This window comes from Frieseomelitta varia, unplaced genomic scaffold (genome assembly GCF_011392965.1).
Source record: "Frieseomelitta varia isolate USP_RPSP 00005682 unplaced genomic scaffold, Fvar_1.2 scaffold_40, whole genome shotgun sequence".
NCBI lineage: Eukaryota > Metazoa > Arthropoda > Insecta > Hymenoptera > Apidae > Frieseomelitta > Frieseomelitta varia.
In genome coordinates this window covers 283,592-304,988 of record NW_025110146.1, presented here as the reverse complement: position 1 = coordinate 304,988, position 21,397 = coordinate 283,592, and the positions used below count along the sequence as shown (strand labels likewise).

Sequence of the window (21,397 nt, the reverse complement as noted above, 5' to 3'; positions counted from 1 at the left end):
TGTATAAAATTTCTTTACTTAAGTTTTGTATAAATTCAATAAAAAGTGCTTTTGCAACAATTATGAAGGAGTTATTGCAAATATCTGATTTTTGAAAATACAATTAATTTCGAAATATATTGAAAATTACGTTGCCATCTTTACTTAGTAAATCGTTGACCAATCGGATCACTTTCAATAAGCAGCCATTTTACTTTCGCTACGGTCACACGAAGCGCAAGCTAGACTCTACGGAGCACGGTGTAGTCGCTTGCATTGCAAGTTTCGTTGGTTTTCCGTACGGAAAATCTTTGGTAGTGTAATAATCCGGTACAAAGTAAATCGAAGAAAGGCTGGAGAATGGTTTTGGCAGAAAGAAACTCGGAAAACGTTAGAAATGGACGCAGATCGAGAGGCCCCAGCCCTAATGGACAGACGGAATCTTCGAGCGAAGAAGACGGAGGTACCAATTTCATATTGCACTTAAATTATTGTTTAATCATTATAATCTTCTAAAGTCTTATTTTAATTAATATATCATATATATGTAGCAACTCTAAGAATATATTCTTCTTGGGAAGTTTACATATTTTTATATTGATCGAACGCGAAAATCCGTAAGGATCTTCAAACAGCGCGCCCCACTTTTCCTCTTTTTTAAGCTTCTCTCATTTTCAACCAATTTCTATGAATATTAGGCAAATTTTAAAAAACTTGTTTAATTATACCGAATTGTCTTATTTGCGTATATTGTTCAAATAATATATTATTTTTTCTGATCGAATTAAATAAATTACTATTGACTCTATATGTGTAATTATATATTAGAGTAATTTGTAGCAAGTAGTGTATTAAAAAATGTATTTAAAAATCATGTAAATGAGAGAAACATTTTTCATTTTAGTTTAATGTTCTGTATTTAACTATGCAATAAGTTCACTCACATTTTTTTATTGATTTGAAATTTTTGCATTTATTAAACATTATTATTTCCCTAAGTTCCAGCAGAAAAAATCCGCGTTGGAAGAGATTATCAAGTCATTGTTCCAGAATTTGTTCCAGTTAGTGGTATGTTATTTAAACAGAATTATTCCTAAAAGATTTTTTCATTATTTCTCAATTAAAATTTAAATTATCTTTTCTCAATTAAAATTAAAATGATTCTTTTCATACTTCTATCTTCATAATTATAGATTTTATATTTTAGAACGACGACTCGATCAATGTCCTGATAGGGCACTATTAGTATGGTCTCCCACTACTGATATACCTGATCAAAAATGTAAATATAAATTGTTTTATTTACTTGATTTTCTATAATGCACTAATCATACAAATTTATTGTTTTTTTTTTTTGTAGTGGATGAGTATATTATATTAGCAAAGGAAAAATATGGCTATAATGGAGAACAAGCATTAGGAATGTTATTTTGGCACAAACATAATTTAGAACGTGCTGTATTAGATTTAGCTAATTTTACACCATTTCCTGATGAATGGACAGTTGAGGATAAAGTTCTTTTTGAACAAGCATTTCAATTCCATGGGAAAAGTTTCCATCGAATTCGTCAAATGGTAGAATCTTTTCTGAATTAAAAATTAAAAAATACAAAAATTGTATTGTAAAAAAATACAAAAATTATTTATATTTTTGTGTTTTACATTTACAGTTACCAGATAAATCTATTGCTAGCCTTGTTAAATATTACTATAGCTGGAAAAAGACAAGAACTAGAACATCACTGATGGATAGACAAGCAAGAAAACTAACAAGTGGTGGAAAAGAAGGAGAAAATGGTAGTGAAAATGGGAGTGAATTAGGTTCCAATACAGACAGTGAATCAGAAGAAAAAGTAAGATATTTTTTAAATATCTAACAAATGCATGCACTTTCTTTCTCTTTCTCTTTCTCTCTCTATATTTAGAATAATACTTCAAATCATAAATTACCATAAAATACTAGTTTCAAATGTTCTAATAATTATAAGTATAAAAATTAGAATAACAAATTTGTTTATGTTGCTTGTTACTTTTTTTATAAACAAAATTAGAGCTTTTTGTTTCCATCTTAATTTTGCTACATTTTCATCAAATTATTTTAAGTAAATTAACATTTGTGCTATTGCGTGTGATAGTGTTCTCCTCTTGCTGCATTTTAATGCCATGGCACTGGCTCGAAATCGTATATATATGTATATATATAACATATATGTATATATATTTATACACATATATAATGTGCAGTAATACACATCTAAAAAATGTATCCACACGGTAACGTATTCCATGCGGTGAATAAAACGAAAATAATAAGAACACTGATCTACAATTGGTGGAAATTGTCAGAATTACGAATTAAAAGATGAATATGAAATGAATATGTTTTATATATTTCCTTTATATATTCATATAAAAGGAAAAAGTTTCAATTTAAATATATAACACTTCTCGTATCTCAATAATTTTCTAAACTATTAAAAAAAGTTACGTAACATCAGTAATACAAGATTAAAGTTAGTTAAATTATCGTTGTATCGTGTGTGAACGTAAATGTGGAACGTTCTAGAAATGGACGATCCACCGCGGAATACGTCGTGGAAAGAACCAAGCTGTGCCAGGAAGCCAAGGCACTGACGCCAAAGCCCCATCCGACTCGGAAAACGCCCCTCAGGTTCAGGTACTCAGCCTAAACCTTACCCTGTTGCATAGCATAGTATGCTTATTATATTTTGCTACTTTTTTGTCGTCCCTTATTTATTGTTTCCCTGTCGTATATTTTTCTTTCTTTATCAAACAAAACAAAATTTTGCGAAAATAATTTACATAGTAGAACTGATAGGCTGAAACCTTACTGAGGAAAAAATGTTGAAGCCCAAAAATTATCTGATATGACGGAGATTTACATATCTCATGAACTTGTTAAATTCGAAAAAATTGGCTTTTTATTACTTTAAAAGTTTACTAAAATCATAGAACTACAAGAAGTTCGGAGCTTCTAATTTTTTATGGCGGGCCGAATTAATATTTCTGGATAGAGTTTTAAATATGCCCATGTATATATTTCATTCTTTTTGTAATAAAAGAAAATTCCTAGAGATTAGTTTAGATACATGTTAAAAAATGTTAACTGATGGAACGGGTGGGGGGATGGCTAGAATATATTTAAAAAGGGTATTATGTGTTGTAGGGCTCGTGTAGCAATTGTGGCGTTGCTTGTCATAGTGTTCGTGCGACGCCGAAAGGACACGCGTGTCACAGCTGCTATCTGCACTGGAGGTCAGTGAGCGCAAGTTAAATAAAATTTCAATAATTGAAAAATCATTAGAGCTTTTTTGAAATTAGAATGTTCATGCACGTGTTTCATTATTAATTAAAGAATTACAAGAGATTGTTACCAAGATAATAATATTTATAAATAAAGAAACTTTTTAACATATACTTTTATAAGAATGCATGAGCATTCTTATTTATGTGTTATTTAACATCTTTGGGAGTTAAAAAATCAGAATAATTGTAGATCAGATATATTCACTGATTTAAAGAAAGCAGTTTACAAATTTATTTAAATGATTTAGGCGAACTGGTGTAGCAAGACCATTAAGTTCCATGCCAGGTCGAACAAATAAAAGAAAACCACCTCGCGGTCTTGTTGTTAATCATGATGATCTAGCAGCATTGGCTGGCCAACCTACTCAAGCAAACAACAGCTTACAAGCGATTGACACTGAAATTGTTAGCCTAAAACGCCAAGTACGTTTCACAATAAAATAAGATGAAACGTGTGGATACATTTTTATATGAAAAATCGATATCATTTATTGCTCGGTTAACAGAACCTAAAATACCTAATTTTTTATTTTAAAATATAGATTCAATCAAACAAACAACAAGTGAGCGCATTGAAGCGTAAAACAACTGACGGTATTGATGATTTACGGCCACCAGAAGTTTCCAGTCGTATAAATGCTCGTTGGACAAATGATGAATTACTCTTGGCCGTTCAGGGTGTTCGAAAATATGGGAAAGATTTTTCTGCGATTGCTGATGTAATTGGAACTAAAACAGAAGCTCATTTGCGATCGTTTTTTGTAAATTATCGACGAAGGTATAATTTAGATGCAGTCTTAAAAGAATATGAAGCTGAAAATGGCCCGATATTAATTGACGATGAAAAGGAAGAAAAGGTAAAGTAATTTACTTTGCTTAGAATATTACTTAGGATATTGCTTAAATATTAGATAAATATTGTTGGATATGAATGTTTCAGATGGATGTTGATCAGCCAAATGAAACAGCAGAATCATCTCAAAAAACGAAATCATCCGTAGGACTTGGACAAACGGCTAAATAACAAATGACTATACTTTTGAATACGAACAAACGTGAAAAAAATAATCACAGACACTTTGATAATCGATAATATCATGTAAAAGGTATTTGTTTATAACAATTTTTACTTTTAATTTCATTTTTTGTTGCGTATTACTGATGCAGTATTAGAATACTGCATTAGGAATATCAAGTATGAGCAACAGTTTCCGTTAAACTTGTGCATAAATTAAAAATCCATAAAATACATGCGTGAATATTTATTAATAGGAACGAAAATGTGTGAATTTATTTAAGTAGATTTATTTTTAATATAGTATATTTATATATGTCTAAAATGGATTTTTTATTAAGCAATATAAAGGAACTGTAATTCTATTAAAGACATTTAGCAGTAGTAATTATAAGAAAAAATAGATTAAAGATTAAATTAATGCATCCAAGTGCAAATATAAGAAGCATTTTTGTAACATCCATTGTATGCAATTATGGATGCAATAATTTTTTTTCGAATAATTGTATTCTGTAGCATGTAATATTTTTAGGTATACATAAGGATATACAGAGTCCCATTTTAACTAATGAAAGTAATTTAAATACAAAATTATTCATTTTTATTGGAAAAATTGTAAAAATATTGAAAAAATTATATAGTTTAGAACATTAAGAAAATCAGTTATCGTTTAGTAAATCCAATTTTTATATAGTAATAGAATTAATAATAATTTCATAATGGAGTTTAACGACATTTTATCTGTGCTCAAATATGAAATATATATTCTTAAATTTTGTTATTATAGTAACGTTATGTTTTTATTAATTTCAAATTTCGCATGCATTTTGTGTCAATTTATATTTTGTATATATTTAATTTTTTGTAAAGTATTTATGAGGAATTTACATGATTCATATTACAAAACTTAGAGTAAAAAAAATATATGTAGATGGAAGGAGATAAAAAGAGCATTCAATTTATATATTTCATTAATTTATTTATATATTTTATTTATTTAAAATGTTTTTTAGACAGTTCTCGTGATGATTTCGTAATTAATATATAAATCGGAAGAAAATTCTTGTCTTGTGCCTATGCATTTTTGGGCGTATGAAAAAAAAAGAAACAATAACAAAATTTGAAGAAATTTTTCCCCTTTACTTCCTGTTTGCATATTATCTATTTAAAGTATAACATTTAAATTTACCGAGAATTAGACAATCTTCCATTCTGTATTGAAATAAATAATAAAGATCTGGATAGAAAGAGAAATTTCTTCCAAACTTTTAAATTTTTCGTATAGTGGATTATAGTTACTCAAAACTCTAGCAATTTCAGCTATAGTTCACATCATTAGTGAAAAAATTAGAAAAAGTTTAACGCAATCATTGTTAAATTATTTTATTTAAAATATGAAATCAATGATTGCGTTGAATGATGTATCATTAAAAGAAGAATGCTCAACAAAAGAATACACTTTTATTCAAATTTTAACTGAAAGAATTTAATATTTTATTAAAATACATCACAATAGAAATTTCTTTTATTAGTTTTATAAAAAAAGTAAATTTGAGGAGTTGAAAATTGTGCTATTAAAAATATCAAATTAAGGAGAATATATTTTTATGGCTTGCTGCTACATACTCAATCCAAATGTATAAAAAAAGAAAAGAAAAAGTAATGGTTCCTGATATTTCTATTATATTATACAAAATTATATGTATATTAAAATTGTCCGTATTTCAAAATAATGGTGCTTCTATATTTAAAAGCACAAAATTTTGTATTCCTATAAATAGGGAATATTTTAATTGTAATAAAAGATTCTATTGAATAATTTTAATTGGACAAAATATTTCATACAGAAAGGAAAGCATACTAAAGTATGTAGTTGTTTGTGTAACATTAAATATTTGAACAAATATAAAGTACATGTAGTCCGCTTACACAAATCTATTTTAAAAGAAATTATTTAATGCGGTCAATTGTCTAGAACTTAATAATAATTATATAATAATTATAGAATTTAATTGGAAAGAAATAAATATTGTTAAATAATATTTTCAAGACAAATTGACTTCCAATGATTTTTCGTTGTTTTGCGATAGAACGTTTAAAATCATATAGGTGTAATTTTACTTATAGTTTCATGTGTACATCCACATTTACTATTAGTAGTAATAGTTATATAAGATCGTTAGTTTAATATTTGTCTAGATAGAATTTACTACTTAATGCTAATAAAAGAAAACACTCGCAAGTGTGTGTGCACGATTTCTTTTACAAAAGATGGTATTCTTGAAAATGATTGTGAGATTAGATAAACTTTAGAAATTATTATATAACATCAATGTAAATATGAATGATCACCAAAGAAAAATTTACTGTAATCGTTAGTAACATATCACAAAGGTGGATGAAATATCCGGCAAGAAATATTTTGCTGAATAAGTAATTTGCCAATTTAAATGAAAAAAATATATAGTACGATTAAAACAGACTAGCCAATTATTTGAAATTTTTATTGTTTCTTTTTCTAATATAATATTTCATTCAAGCATAATGTAATGATTTTAAAGTATTAAAATTTTTAATGAACAGAAGAGCATTTTTTACTTGCACAGTAATGCAAGAGAAACTTCTAAAAATATTTAATGAGAAATAATCTATTATATTCTGATCGTTCTTTTCATCATATTCTTCATTAAATCGTACAGTTCTGGTATGTGCAATTTTTTTCACACACGAAAGCATGGCGGAGTGTTCAAACATATAATTAAATATAAGCTTTCATAGTTTAAGATTGAAGAAGGAAGTCACTTTAAAATATTTTGCTATGTGGATATTCTCTTTTTCCGCTAGAAGCAACTTCTTTCTTCAATACTTATTGAATTACGAATGCATTTAAACGAGAGAGATGATACGCGATCAGCGAATAAAAGATTTTTCAAACAAATAAACTTGCTTAATTTCTAGATATACTTTTGAAATTGAATTTTTGTAATTTAATATATATTTATATACATATATTGCCAATTAGTAGATTATTTACGTAAGATTCGGATACTTCATGAAGCACATCATTATATGATACTTTTAACTTACGGACAAGATTTTTAGTTAAAAAAATTTTAAAAATTACATGTTTTGAACTATATTATATTTGATAACATTATATAAGAGTGTTAATTGTAGATACGACAAAGTACGAAGAACGGAACATATGAAATGAAAATTACATAGTATGTAATATATATACATATTCTACGACCGTTCAAAATTTTCTAATATTCTAATGCAATTAATGTAGCATAATGTAAATATAAAGTTACAAGCTTTGTGAATGTATACACATTCATATGTCCGTAAAGTGTACAGATGTATTTATTCAGAAATATTAAATATCTCTTGTGTACTTTGATGGGTTAAATATATATTTATTTCGAGACACCTTAACAGAAAAAAAAACGATAAATATCTAATTATGAAGCTTCCGTTATTGCTTATCATTTATTTCATTAAAATTGTACATTACATATTATTATCTATAATTCTGTATTACAAGTTTTTGTTTCATTAATAAATAATCTACATATTTAGTATTTAAAACAACTTCTAAATTAGTATCATCGAAATAACATTCTTTTTGTAGTTGATATTTCGATTCATGCATTCCATTATCGTATTCTATCACACTAAGGTTATTATTATGACCGTGCTTTTTTCGTTTCATGTAATAAAAACAAAGATTTAGAAACTTCGACTCTTCTCTATAAAAAGGATTATCATCATGGTAAAAAGGATTTTCAATAATCGTGTTGCTATCAAAATTTTTAATACTGTGTGTGAACAATTTTACGAAAAATAGATTCATATCATTATCCATAGGAAAATTTAATTTTTCAAGTATCACTTCGGATAATAATTTTTGATATATAAATTCATCGTGCCCTAAACTTTCATATTCACTGTTAATTGTCTGTAGAACATGCATCTTTAGATTTTCAATAATAACTTCACGTATCTCTGTAATTTCATCTTTCAGTAGAATTAAACAGCAATGTAAAATGGTTAATTTATTTTTACTTGTTAATTCTGCAAATCGATAAGCTGCGAATTTCGTAAGTTCAACTGCTATTCGCCTCGTATGTTCTTCTTCGTGAACACTTAATTCAAGTGCCTGAGACAGTACTTCGTTTATCATTATCTCATTTCGAGAAAAGATTCTCAATATGCATTTCAAAATCCATAAATTAGAATATCTTACAGTTTCTAGTTTTTCAATAAACAGATCTTCTATTACTTTCTGAATTTCTAATTCACTTATATCTAGTAGAGGCCAATGCTTCAAAGTTTTCAAAGAGTAGTTTATCATTGCGTTTAAAAGTAATTCATTATAATCATATTCATTCAGCAATAGACATTTGAGCACAATTTTTAAAATTGGAATACTACATGACACATGATTTAAAAAAGAAATACCTTGATCGATGCAAGGGGAGTACAAAATTTTATGTAAAATATCAATATTAACGTTATTCGTGCGATTTACATAGTTGGCATACAACTTTGTAAAAAGATCTACAAATTGAAAAAATCCTGGTTTTATTTTCTCAGAAGAGAGTAGAGATCTATTTTCGTTAAAAGTAAATACATCTTCATCAGAGATCTCGCCAGAAATAAATTCTTTTGATTGTAAAAATAGCACTTTTATTATATAACATATTTGTGAAGTATTTTGTTTTCCTTTGGACACACTTCTCCAAATTTGTATTATTTCTCGAAATCGTAGCAATTCTACAGATTGCTCTGATGCATGACACGTGTATCGTTTGAACATAAATTCATAATTCGAATATAAATTCATACTTTCGATTTCAACGGATAATTTTTCCTTGAGAAATTTTATAGTTAACAAATAACCATGAATTAAATTAACATTGTGACATGAAGAAATGTCGTACCTTAATTTCTTAAGTTCGAATTCAATTTGTAAGAAATTTGTTAATGCCGCATATGCTTTTGCAGCTAAAAATCTGACATACAAGATAGGATTTTCAAATAGTACGTAAAGTAAACGTTTCACCTTTGACAAATATTCTTGCGAGGAATAATCAATTAAATTACAAGCACTGCATGAAAATTTCGAAAGGAGTATAAGAATGTGAACGATATTTGAATGTAAATATAAAGCAGTAGAAAACTTCGTAAACGTAAACGAAAACTTATACAATTCTTTCATGACATGATCTGCAAGGGCCGGATAATGCGTAACAAAATGATTAATTGAATAACCATTTCCAAAATCTAACTTGTCTCCATAACTTTGACCTATTAATCTTGGAACTATGGAACCAAATAATTGTAGACTTGCATTTCTGACAGTCCATATTTCTGATTGCAAATATTTGAAACAAGTCAGAGAAATTTTCTCCATATATGGAGTTAACTGTGCGTGTATTTCTTTATCGGCTACTAAAGCCCGTAAAAAGTGCAAACGTCTTGCCCACGGAGAATCGTGCTGTGACTCTATACTGATTAAATTGTCATCAGAAATGTCACTCAACAGGTCTAATAATTTTTGTACCGCAAAATGCAAAAGGGGTCTATCTCGCCGATTATCGCTAACGACAATTCTATGAAACATTATTGACAATCCAGCACCCCTTCTGGTGATGTTTAAAGAATGCATAAAACCATCTTCTAATATACGTAATATATGTGTTTTTGGTAAATTAGAATACTTAGTTTCTTTACATAAACATCTGAAATGATTGAAGAAATATGATTGATATTTAGTTTTCTTATTATCCTATTAGTATTTGAATTATACCTAGTTAGTTGTCCTATTGCTGTACCTGCTGCTTCCACCACTCCTTTGTGTCTACATCTAAGTAATACAGTAACGATGATATTGGCGGAACGCTTAACCATATCATCGCAATGCATTAATGTACCTATTTCACAAGCTATTTCACAGCAGACCTAAATGGAAAATATACTTTATTATTTTATATTTGTTAAAATTAAAAAATGAAGACGTTTACCTTTAAAGACATCCAAATGCAAGAAATGAGCACATGATGCGCAGAAGTTAAATTTAAATCATCGAAATTGATGTTCTCTATCTCACTGTTTTTAATCGTTTCATTAATGGCTAATCCCATTTCCGCGAACGATGATGAATATTCTATAAATTCAGTTACAATTTCATTCAATGTAAAACATTTTTTTAGCTATGTTATTACATTGAAACTGAGTAAACTGTACCTGTATTTTCCGATTTTGAAGAAAGTATGTATAGAAAGAAATCTGTGGCATCTTCTAATAGATACAACACTTTTTCAATGAATTCGGAAGATATATCAGAACTTTTTTGACAATTTTGAAAAGCAATATTCAATAAAGCAGTCATCACGCCATAAAATGGTTTATTTTGAACAATTGCTTTTAATACATCATCTTTCATTTGTGTTAACTGACTCTTAGCTTCATTAAACAAGAAATCTGAATATTTCAAACAATCATAATTCTTATAATCTCGTAAAGTATTCAAAGGTAGCCAGTGTATTAAAATTGACATAAGAGCCGCACCACTTTCGATTTCATAGAATTTGGAAGAATTACAAGTTTTCAACGCCGTGTAAAATAATACCTAAACCAATAATATCTTCTTTTAAATGAAAAACAAATTATTGAAAAAAAGATGAATAATATTCTTACTTGTTTCTCCACATCAGATAAGATGTCTTTATTGAAATAATTAAGAATAATAGAGGTAGCTAATTGTTTGACATCAAGTGCAGAATCCAATACAAGTCTTAATAAGATAAATAAACTCTTTTTGTCTGTGAATTTCCAATTTCCAGTTGTTATTAAATGTTTTTCTAGTGATGAAATAGACAAAATATTTTCAACATTGTTGGTCTTATTTATCAGAAACCCATTGGTAAATGAAAGTATAGTTCTATATAAATTTAAACCAAGAATTTTTCTTTGATAACAAGAACCAATTTCGAAACAATCTAAAAAGAATTCATGTAACCAATGTGTAATATAATACACATCATGTATGCAGTCTGGATTATTATCACACATTTTTAGAACATTAGTATAAAATATTTTAAAATATTTCACAATCCCATTTCTCATGTAGACTGTTGTACTATTTGCATTATGCCATAGAAAACTTCTTATGGTAAAAAACCGATCTTTATTTTCATTGTACAATTTGTTTACTTGGTAACAATTTATGGCAAATCCATTCAATCTTACGATTTCTTTATTATGATTTAAATAACATTCAATCTCTGCTTGTTGTGGAAGATCAATGTGCATTTCACAAGCCATTTTTTGAAGATGTGAACGTAAAATATGTTCTCTTATATCTGTGATTAAATTCCACAAATAAGGTAAAAGATTTCTGTACTTTTTAACAACTGGTTCAAGCCAATGTTTGCAGAGTAACTGAAGGACATTGTGATTTTCACTGTAATTAAATATCCACATTTAAACTCAAATTTTCTGTTATTTGTAAAGATTTGATGATTTAACTCACTTTGATTCCCAATGGTGAAACAGATAATTCATTATATGTCCAAAGGCTTTTTTCCATTCATTTTCGCTTAATTTTTTTACAATCGCAAGATAAACTTTAGTACCAGGCGACCGCAAATAATATTTTGTTAAGCTACTACACAAAGAAAATAAAAAATCACGGGATGTAATAATTTTAGTTTCGTCCCAAATTTCGCAAATTTCCGCGAGTATATCATATTTTATTTCGTTCTGCCAAGAAATTGTATCGACACAATACTTAAACAGATACTCCAAATATCTGTCATATTTTTTTCCCATTATTTTCAGGTACATATTAAAAATAAGTGCTGAATTTTGTTTACTTATGTCATTAATAGCATTACACCAATTTGAAAAAATAATCATTTCAAGTCTTTGCTCTATTTCCGAATATGTGCTCCAAAAAGTTGTGTTTATAGTTCTTTGCAACCACGTACATAATATTTTATACGCAAAATAAGAATGTTTAGTATATCTTATACAGTGATCGAATATAACATCGAAAATGAGGAAAAAGATATCATTAGAATATATTTCATTGTGATTTACTTGCAAATATCCATAAGCGCAAATCAGTTTAAATAGTTCATTTTCAACGATATTATATCTTTTATCAAAAATGTATACTTCATTGCGTTTAGAATTCAGAAAACTTATAAAAATTTCTTTTAGAAATGATAAGTTAGATTGAATTGATAGTAAAGCAAAAAATGTATGGGAAGCCAACAAACTTCTTTCTCTATTTTCTGTATTTAAGATAAAAGCTTCTATAATATGTATATGTACTGGTTGCCATTGTTTCAAATGTTCATTATCCCAGGATTCTTTGCATGATGAAGCAAAGTTTATCAATTTCTAAAAAAATAATAATAAAATGCTATGTTTACAGTTATATAGATAAACAGTAACAGAGTTATATAGTAAGCAATAATGATTATAAATAGAACTATATTAATAGAATCATAAAATACTAACTCTGAAAATAACAGTGTCTTCTGTATGTGTTTGCAATTCTTTGATTACATGATTCAATTCCATATTTTTTGTACACATTTCGCTATTGCAATTTAGTAACAGAAGATTCAATTTAATAATTATATATATTATATATATTTTTATTCCCTAATCATACGTGTTTGTATTTGTTGTTTGAAAATTAAAAACTGCTTTTGAGGTATGTGCTGTTGCATCTGACTTGTTTGTTTTGTCTCCATCAAGGCCGCATGTCCTGCAATTAATACGTAATGATGATATTTCTTAAAACTTTGCCTTTTTAAGCAACAACAAAAATAAATAGAAAACATAATGCCTGCAAAATCATAAAAACATTCGAAAATTTAAAAAAGATAATGAATTATTGGTTTAAATGTAAATAAGCATTCAGCAGCCATAAAATTAGCTTCTGTATAAGAATTTCTATGTGCCAAATAATTGAAAAAGAAAATATGATTTACTTTCAATATAGTGGATTAAGGATCATCATATAATATAAGACAATATTGTTACTTGCATTTTTTTATTATAAGTAATAAAAATAAGAAACTTTAATTCAGAAACAGTTCAATAATTATTAGTTCAAATGTAATAAATTATAAATTACAATTGCTAAATTAGTTTTATATTTTATGTTGCATTTTGTTCTTCAGGAACATACCCCCCTTGTTCTAGCTGCTCTTTGAATTTCAAGTACTCTCGTTTACGATCAAAGTGTTTTACCTAGTAAAAAGTGATAAAATGAAGATTTAATAAAAAAGGGACGGGCATTACATGTAGGAAAATTATTTTTAGTGCAAGATCAACCTTTTAATAAGTAGAACTTACCCATAATGCAGGACAAAACTTTTCATACTGTTCTCTAAATTTTTTACATTCTACTTCTGTTTTACCATCATCAAGACATTTCCAGTATTCATCCCTGTGAGACCAACATCTTATACGATCTTCTTTACTTGGGAAAGACATCCTAAAATAATCCAAATCATATTTTCTGTTTTATACTTATTTATACTACATTCTTTTTTTTTTTTCATTAACATACACGTGTTCTTTTTCTTTCAATTTAAAACAGACGTTTTTAATAAATTTTTAAATACATTTTAATAAAAAGTTATAATATTCAAGCTCAAAAATACTTATCCACATTAATTATTTTGGAATTGAAACTTATTAGAAATTGAATAGAATTCTTACTTACAGATTCAAAATTTGTTAGAAATACTTAGTTTTGCAGAAATTAAAAATAAAAACCTTAAAATAAAACAAAATGATTACATAATCTTGGAACAGTGTAATTTAAGTATTAAGTTTAATACAAAAAAATTGATTCTTTTTTTTATTACAAACTTAAAAATGATTTTCACAGACATAATTCAGTAATTTAATTTTTTAATTATTGTATTGGATATGATCTGTATTATAGGTTTCTCGAAAGAATGGATTTCGTTTTATTAAATAATTTCTAAGTTTTTTAAATATTTTGATGAAATATATGTAAGTATACATATACATAAAAAATATGAAACAAATAAATTAATAAATCTATCTTATTTATATTTTCTTTTTCACATAAATTAAGATTATTGTAGTAGAGAAACATGGAAACTAACCTGTTTTCTTACAGCACAACATATAATATTATAACATGAGATTATAGAAATTTTTGTTCACAATATTTATATTTGCTTTTTAAATTATAGATATATATTACTTTTATTTTTTAATTTAATATAAATAATATAAACTTTCCAACACAAATTACAAAGTTCTTGCAAGCAAAATTTACTTTTTCCGTTTTGTGCAGATAAAAAAATTTGATTCATTACTTAAATTAAAAAAAAAAGAAATATTTGTTGGATTATTTTATAAATAAAAAAAGTACACGCGTTCTCATAATATTTTATATTCCCACATGTACTTACTAAATGGAATAAAATCAGTGTTGCCAATACATACATACGTAAATTAATTTACGATTTTTAAGAATATGATTTGTTCCTAACCTGTATATAAAAATAGTAATAAGCTACTAATGAAATATAAATATTTATTAACAAAATTAATAATGAAATGAATTAAATTACGACATCTATAATGCTTATCTTTGCTTATTCTGGTTTTATTATATACAAATACATGTATATTAATATTTCATTAACAACAATTACAAATTTCAAGATGCAATATTCAATTTAATATGCGAGGGATGAAGCATTTAACATTATTAATTTAAATATATTGTATATCCTTCATAGTAGTAAAAAAATGCCAAATTTATACAATCTTAAAAATCATTGCTTATTACATCATCAATAAGAAAAATACATTAATAATTAATATTGTCAATTGCATCATCCTAAAAAGATTAAAAAGTAACAGGTACTATTTTCTATGTGAGATAAATTATGACTAAAATTATAACAAGACATGTGAACAACATTCCGCCAACTAGAATAAATCCATCCTGCCTTGCTCTTTGCTCTATTAGTCTCATTGTGGTTTTTGAAAGTCCTAGTGTATTTCCAATGTCTATCAGTTTCTTGTGAGCCCCTTTCAAAGTTATTCTTTGTGATCTCAAACTGTCTAAGATACTACTGCCACTTTGAAGGAGATCATCCACACCACCAATTGCATTTCTTAAACTATAATTGTGTTGCACATTATGATCTATCATAATATCAACGTGATCGTTTGTGGTAAATGTCCTAGACAATAATGCTTCCCTTTCAGCTTCTTCTCTTTGCTTTTTAAGCATTTTGTTTCGCCAAGAGTTTAAAGCAGCTGTGAGATGACGACTATCATACTTTAGTTGATCCACACGCATTTTAGCATTTTGCCTTTGAAATATAGGCCCTTTGAGGCACAATACATCCAATCTTTCACAATTACTAAAAAATAAAAGCACAAGATTGTATATTATTATTACATATGATTATCATTATTTATATATGTAAAGTAGATAAGCCTGGTTTAAGGTTTATAAATTCTTTATATAATTTTTTATATAAAAAAAAGACAAAAATCTTTTAAAACTACCTGTTGATGAGGTTTATTTTTGATTCTATGCTGTTCTCTATTTCTTTAACGTCTAGGTTAGGCGTTTTCTTCTCAAGCAATGAGAAAAGATGTTGTGTCTCTTGAACTAATTTGTTTGTTTGATGATATAAAGTTTCCATATTTATTAATAAATAGTTTCATTCGTATTTTAATATTCGCGAAAGTTATGACGTGTACGTACAGGTACTACTGTCAGATAGGATATTTGTAACAGTGGTTATCAAAAGCTATCAAAGAATATCTTCCAAGAACATTTTCATAGAATAAAGAATATAGATTGTTGAAAGTATTGTGCTCAAAGAACATTATTAAGTATCAAAGGATGATTAAGTCTCGAATAATATTTTTTATTTGTTAATTTATGAAGAAAAATATTGAATCTTCTAATTTTTTATAAAAAGTAAAAGTAATATCTCTTCTAGTTGAATGAAACGGAACCTACTGACATCTTGAGGTTTAAATCGCATGTAAGACACACTTTTGTAAACCGAATGAAATTTATGTTGGTAAATATAATTAAAAAATATAATTATTAAATGTACGTATATTCTTTATTGTATAATTGAACTTACGCAATTTTTTTTAATTTTCAGTGAGAATTATTTATAAATATGAAACACATCGGCTGACGGTGATAACCAAATCGTGTTTGTTGCACGTAATTCTTTCTAAACAGGAATTTATCGTTGATACAAATGGATATCGGTGAATTATTATCATACAAAGTATGTTTCATGCCATGTAAAATATTACCTATGATACAGTTGAAAATTTTTATCGTCAGAAATTTTGATGTTAACCTAAATGCACAATGTAAACTATTTTTAATTGCTATTATTTCTGTGTTTCTGTTTTCTTTAGCCGCCAAATACACCAAAAAGACCAGTCGCAGGAGAAGAAGACGATGAGGATGAATGGGAGAATGCAAAGAAGCCTAAAAGGGTAATTAAAACACCGTATCATGCACGTCAAAGGCAACCAAGAGAAATTGAAGTAACTCCAGTTAGAAGCAGTGAACCTCCTACACCTATTAGAGCTGCTTTACCTTCACCAGCAAATGACGTAGTTGAACCACAATTGACAGAGAAGGAAAAGCAAGATATTTTGAAATATGTTGAAACTGAAGCCCCGGAAATAGAAGCATTGGATGAAGCAACACTGAAAAGAATGGTCCTTCTGTTTGAAAAAAGAGCACTTAGGAACCAGGAGATGAGAGTGAAATTCCCTGATCAACCAGAAAAGTATGTAATTTTTTAATATCATGCACAGAAAGATCAAATTAAAAATATGAGAGTAACATATAATTTTAATTTTTGTAGATTTATGGAGTCAGAAGTGGAATTGCATGAAACTCTTCAAGAACTTCATGTTGTTGCGACAAATCCAGATCTATATCCCTTAATGGTGGAATTGGGTGCCGTACCTTCGTTACTTGAATTATTATCTCATGAGAATACAGATATAGCAGTTGGTGTGGTGGATCTCTTACAAGAGCTGACAGATGTAGATATTTTACATGAAAGTCAAGAAGGTGCTGATACATTGATTGATGCTTTATTGGAGCAACAAGTTTGTGCTCTTCTTGTACAAAATTTAGAAAGACTGGATGAAGCAGTAAAGGAAGAAAGTGATGGAGTTTATAATACTTTAGGTAATTATTATTGTATATTCTGTGTACTTTCAAATTAAATGAAATATTATATTTCGATTATTTTAGCTATTTTCGAGAATCTCTTAGAGTTTAGGCCAGATTTGTGTGCAGATGCAGGAAAGCAAGGATTAATGCAGTGGCTTTTAAGAAGAATCAAAGCAAAAACACCATTTGATGCTAATAAACTTTATGCTAGTGAACTTTTATCTATTCTTTTGCAAAACACACCAGAGAATAGGTTACTTCTTGGTGAACTTGATGGAATTGATGTATTATTACAACAACTAGCGGTAATATAATTCGTATTTTTTATTTTCTTGTATTTTTTTGTTGTTTTTATGCTTTTCTAAAATAATGTTTAAATAATTCTAGTATTACAAAAGACACGATCCTCAAACAGCCGAAGAGCAAGAAATGATGGAAAATTTGTTCAACGTATTATGTTCAAGTCTAATGGCAACTGTAAACAGAGATCGATTTTTAAGGGGCGAAGGATTACAGCTTATGAATTTAATGTTGCGAGAAAAAAAAATGTCTAGAAATGGCTCTCTTAAAGTGAGTAACAAGTTAGAATTTATGTTTAATTTTTATAAACAAATAATCACGTTATATTCAAGGTATTAGATCATGCAATGAATGGCCCAGATGGAAAAGATAATTGTAGTAAATTTGTTGATATCCTCGGATTGAGAACAATATTTCCTTTGTTTATGAAAACGCCAACAAAAAATCGGAAAAGAATGCTTACTGCGGAAGAACACGAAGGTAACTCGACCATGAATGATTTTTCTTAATTAAAGTTTTCTACGATATTTATATGAATATTTATTGTTGCAGAGCATGTAGTATCAATTATTGCAAGTATGCTTAGGAATTGTAAAGGCCAACAACGCCAGAGATTATTGAGTAAATTTACGGAAAATGATTATGAGAAAGTGGATCGCTTGATGGAGCTCCATTTCAAGTATCTTGAGAAAGTGGAGGAAGTTGAAAAGAATACAAAAGTTAGTAAAAGGATATAAATTTTGCAGATTATTTATTTACTAGTGTATTGTAATTATAGGAAGACGAAGATGAAGAAGAATCATATCTGAGAAGATTAGATGGTGGATTATTTATTTTGCAATTAGTGGATTATGTATTATTAGAAGCGTGTACCGGTTGTCCACCAGCAGTAAAACAACGAGTAACACGAATTTTAGCTCAAAGAAGAGCATCTCTAAAAACTATAAGGCATATTATGCGAGGTATGTTTTTTATTATTATTTTGTTATAGCACTATATTGTATATTTTTAATTTAATTATTTCATTAGAATACGCGGGAAATCTTGGCGATGCTGGGGATTCCGAATGGAGAGAAGCAGAACAACAGCATATATTGCAGTTAATTGATAAATTTTGATGTATACTTTTTAACAAAGGTGTTCAAAATTCGAAATCTTTTGCTATTTTGTAAATTTCTAAAAATAGCAGTCCTATTTTACACGGATATCTAATGTACTTGTAAAATATACGTTACTGAGAATCATTCATTTTTATATACAAAGGAGCGATTGAAAGGAGCATTTATAAAAAATTAAACGAGTGTCATATATTTTGTTGCATTTTTTATTCTGTATACAAGTAAGTGTGAAATAAGCGTGATATCAAGCGATTGATCGATAAATTTATTATTTTAACTACTTCATATTAAGTCATATAATCAATAGCAGTATAGTATACGATAACGCGTCAAATTTTATACTCAAAATTTACAATTTATTTTAGTTCTCCGACGCAGAATTTTTTCATCCCATTGATGAAATATTCCGTAACGATATCATAGATGTACGTTAGTAAAATGGGTGAAAATAAAGCAGTGATCACAAGTTGTCATTGTCCGTATCATGTCTGTTTTGAGCAATTTAATCCCAAGTTTAACCGACATTGTTCGTCCATACGAATCGGAAGACACCGTTTATAACTTTCAAAATTACTACGGCGAAATTCTACTATCGGATTGTTTGTGGAAGAACTGTATCTATCGTAGGAAAAAGTTTGGTTTTTACGAGAAATTCGTCGTCAATAGTGGCTGTGTGAAGTACTTTCATAAATTCAACGATCGTGGCGATGTGTTTCATTGTGAGAGATACTTTTCCTATTTCGAGTTCATCGTTGGTCAAGTAAGTGTGTTTCACTAAATTTCTCAATCGTTTATGTTTTTACTTAAATTTCTCTTCAATCGTTTAAACACAACGTGTCAATAACTCGGTGTGCACATTGTAACCTCGAATTTACGCACGCCGTGTAACCCTTATTACTTAAAACTTTTATTTATTTCGAGAAATTTACATTTGAATTTAACAAGAGCAATGCGCGCGTTTTTTCCTCAGATTGCCGTAACCATGGTGATCCACGTGGGCGCATGCGCTTTCAATTGGTATGCTTTGGGACATGTCGTGTTCCATGTCTTTTCAGTTAAGCTATAATCGCACGTACACTTATCAGATCTGAGAAGAAATGTTTAATCAATCGAGTTTTACATCAATTTTTTAATTGCGCTCGGAATTTACGGTGTTCATACAAGGCATGATAGTTTTCTGTTGCCGAATGTGGTGCCAAACAGATATGTGTTGTGTTATGTGTAAGTGGGGAGGAGGGGGTCAACGTTCGGTGAACGATCGATCGCGATTGGCTTAGCCGCGCAGCTCCCTACCAATCGGAGCGCATGCTGCACCCTTACATGAAAGTTTGCTGCACGAGACAGGCCAGTTTCCTGTTGCAAGCTTCAGAGGTGCGGTTGTTCGTTGTGTGAGCCGGTTCGCGGTGTTTTCGCTGTTCTCTTAATTTTCGCGTTTCACATTCCGCCGAGTATAATTGAAGACACTCGTCGCGGACACACCGGGGATGAACGATGTTCGAGCGTGACGCGAGTGGCAAATCTTGTGTACCCGTTTGTGCTGCAACCACGACCGGCTGAATTTCAAGGAAACTGCCGCGAGAAAGTGTCCCTTTGAGGATCTCTTCGAGGAGAAACAAACTACGGTACGTCATCCGTCAATTTCATCCCTTGTTTTACGATTAATTCGCGCATGTTATTGATTGGTATCGTGCTCTGGATCGGAGCGTGCGTACGTACGTGTACCAGCATATTTACGAATGCATATTTTGAATTAAGAAATTTGAAATTGGTCTTGATGGTTTTTCAATGTTTACACTCTACTGGATATTTAAAAAGAAAACATTATAATGCATCACGTTCGTCGTACAGTTCAATACACAATTCACTTCGTCTTTGTATTTTCCTATTTTACCGTACACGTACATATATGTGCGCTCATTTATCTCGAACACGCGTTTCAAAAAAAAAAAAAAAAAAAAAATGTAAATGATAGAGATTAGCATTAATGACTACCGCCATTTAAAAAATCGCCAAGCATTTATAATTAGCTATTATCCGGTCACAACATAAATTATGCTTCGATATTACGGGATTTTACGACGCAATCAAGCAGCTAGTCGATTTTTTACATTAATATTCCTTCGAACATTATCGTACATTCGTCTGGTGCTAACCGTCCCTTGCGTTGGGTTCCTAAAACAGTCGCTTTTTATGGTGTCCTTTAAAATTCGTAGTTTGCCGTGGTACAGCAGGAAATTTTCGTTCATTTATAAGGAAGAAATGTAATGTAATCACGCCGAATTTTGTAGTTTGATCTCTCTGTACTGTGTTCGACTAGTACAGCAGCGAGTGGGGACCAGCGAGTTATTAAACCGTATTTTAAAATTAGATCGTTTCAGATTTATTCGCGAAGCTTATTTGCGCGGATTC

The 21,397-nt window shown here is 28.9% G+C and overlaps 6 protein-coding genes across 11 annotated transcripts in view; 3 read left to right on the top strand and 3 right to left on the bottom strand.

Annotated features, from left to right (window-relative positions):
* The first annotated feature begins 189 nt into the window (after positions 1 to 189).
* On the top strand, positions 190 to 7,718 carry LOC122531451 (REST corepressor 3). Of its 2 annotated transcripts, XM_043659377.1 has the most exons (10): positions 190 to 442; positions 979 to 1,047; positions 1,187 to 1,261; positions 1,340 to 1,554; positions 1,650 to 1,832; positions 2,546 to 2,656; positions 3,167 to 3,255; positions 3,555 to 3,729; positions 3,849 to 4,163; positions 4,247 to 7,718. In XM_043659377.1, exons 1-10 carry the CDS (start codon positions 340 to 342, stop codon positions 4,328 to 4,330), a joined length of 1,419 nt encoding a protein of 472 aa, XP_043515312.1. In that variant the 5' UTR covers positions 190 to 339; the 3' UTR covers positions 4,331 to 7,718. The 2 variants fall into 2 exon arrangements, with proteins under 2 accessions (XP_043515312.1, XP_043515313.1); XM_043659378.1 differs by lacking the exon at positions 2,546 to 2,656.
* An 81-nt stretch (positions 7,719 to 7,799) lies between these two features.
* LOC122531448 lies at positions 7,800 to 12,992 on the bottom strand. The gene is made up of 7 exons (XM_043659371.1): positions 12,857 to 12,992; positions 11,862 to 12,736; positions 11,027 to 11,792; positions 10,574 to 10,958; positions 10,351 to 10,493; positions 10,137 to 10,288; positions 7,800 to 10,068 (listed from the first exon to the last, which is right to left on the bottom strand). The coding sequence occupies exons 1-7, from the start codon at positions 12,932 to 12,934 to the stop codon at positions 7,845 to 7,847; spliced, it is 4,623 nt and encodes a 1,540-aa protein (XP_043515306.1). The 5' UTR covers positions 12,935 to 12,992; the 3' UTR covers positions 7,800 to 7,844.
* LOC122531453 (cytochrome c oxidase assembly factor 6 homolog) lies at positions 12,880 to 14,840 on the bottom strand. 4 transcript variants are annotated; one of them, XM_043659382.1, is made up of 4 exons: positions 14,800 to 14,840; positions 13,703 to 13,844; positions 13,536 to 13,597; positions 12,880 to 13,109 (listed from the first exon to the last, which is right to left on the bottom strand). In XM_043659382.1, exons 2-4 carry the CDS (start codon positions 13,841 to 13,843, stop codon positions 13,004 to 13,006), a joined length of 309 nt encoding a protein of 102 aa, XP_043515317.1. In that variant the 5' UTR covers position 13,844; positions 14,800 to 14,840; the 3' UTR covers positions 12,880 to 13,003. The 4 variants fall into 4 exon arrangements, with proteins under 4 accessions (XP_043515317.1, XP_043515315.1, XP_043515316.1 ...); XM_043659380.1 differs by lacking the exon at positions 14,800 to 14,840 and adding an exon at positions 14,488 to 14,700; XM_043659381.1 differs by lacking the exon at positions 14,800 to 14,840 and adding an exon at positions 14,076 to 14,177.
* A 227-nt stretch (positions 14,841 to 15,067) lies between these two features.
* On the bottom strand, positions 15,068 to 16,267 carry LOC122531452 (Golgi SNAP receptor complex member 2). The gene is made up of 2 exons (XM_043659379.1): positions 15,914 to 16,267; positions 15,068 to 15,765 (listed from the first exon to the last, which is right to left on the bottom strand). Exons 1-2 carry the CDS (start codon positions 16,051 to 16,053, stop codon positions 15,267 to 15,269), a joined length of 639 nt encoding a protein of 212 aa, XP_043515314.1. The 5' UTR covers positions 16,054 to 16,267; the 3' UTR covers positions 15,068 to 15,266.
* Positions 16,268 to 16,348: 81 nt separating this feature from the next.
* On the top strand, positions 16,349 to 19,180 carry LOC122531450 (beta-catenin-like protein 1). Its single transcript, XM_043659375.1, has 10 exons — positions 16,349 to 16,440; positions 16,528 to 16,659; positions 16,796 to 17,175; positions 17,254 to 17,585; positions 17,652 to 17,875; positions 17,958 to 18,140; positions 18,203 to 18,350; positions 18,423 to 18,589; positions 18,649 to 18,832; positions 18,900 to 19,180. Exons 2-10 carry the CDS (start codon positions 16,630 to 16,632, stop codon positions 18,986 to 18,988), a joined length of 1,737 nt encoding a protein of 578 aa, XP_043515310.1. The 5' UTR covers positions 16,349 to 16,440; positions 16,528 to 16,629; the 3' UTR covers positions 18,989 to 19,180.
* Positions 19,181 to 20,325: 1,145 nt separating this feature from the next.
* The window catches only part of LOC122531449, a 42,554-nt gene continuing 41,482 nt past the window's right edge, over positions 20,326 to 21,397 (top strand). The window contains exon 1 of one of the 2 annotated variants that reach the window (XM_043659374.1): positions 20,326 to 20,610. The gene's annotated coding sequence lies outside the window, so the exon portion shown is untranslated. The remainder of the gene's footprint in view (positions 20,611 to 21,397) is intronic. The other variant, XM_043659372.1, reaches the window with a different exon arrangement.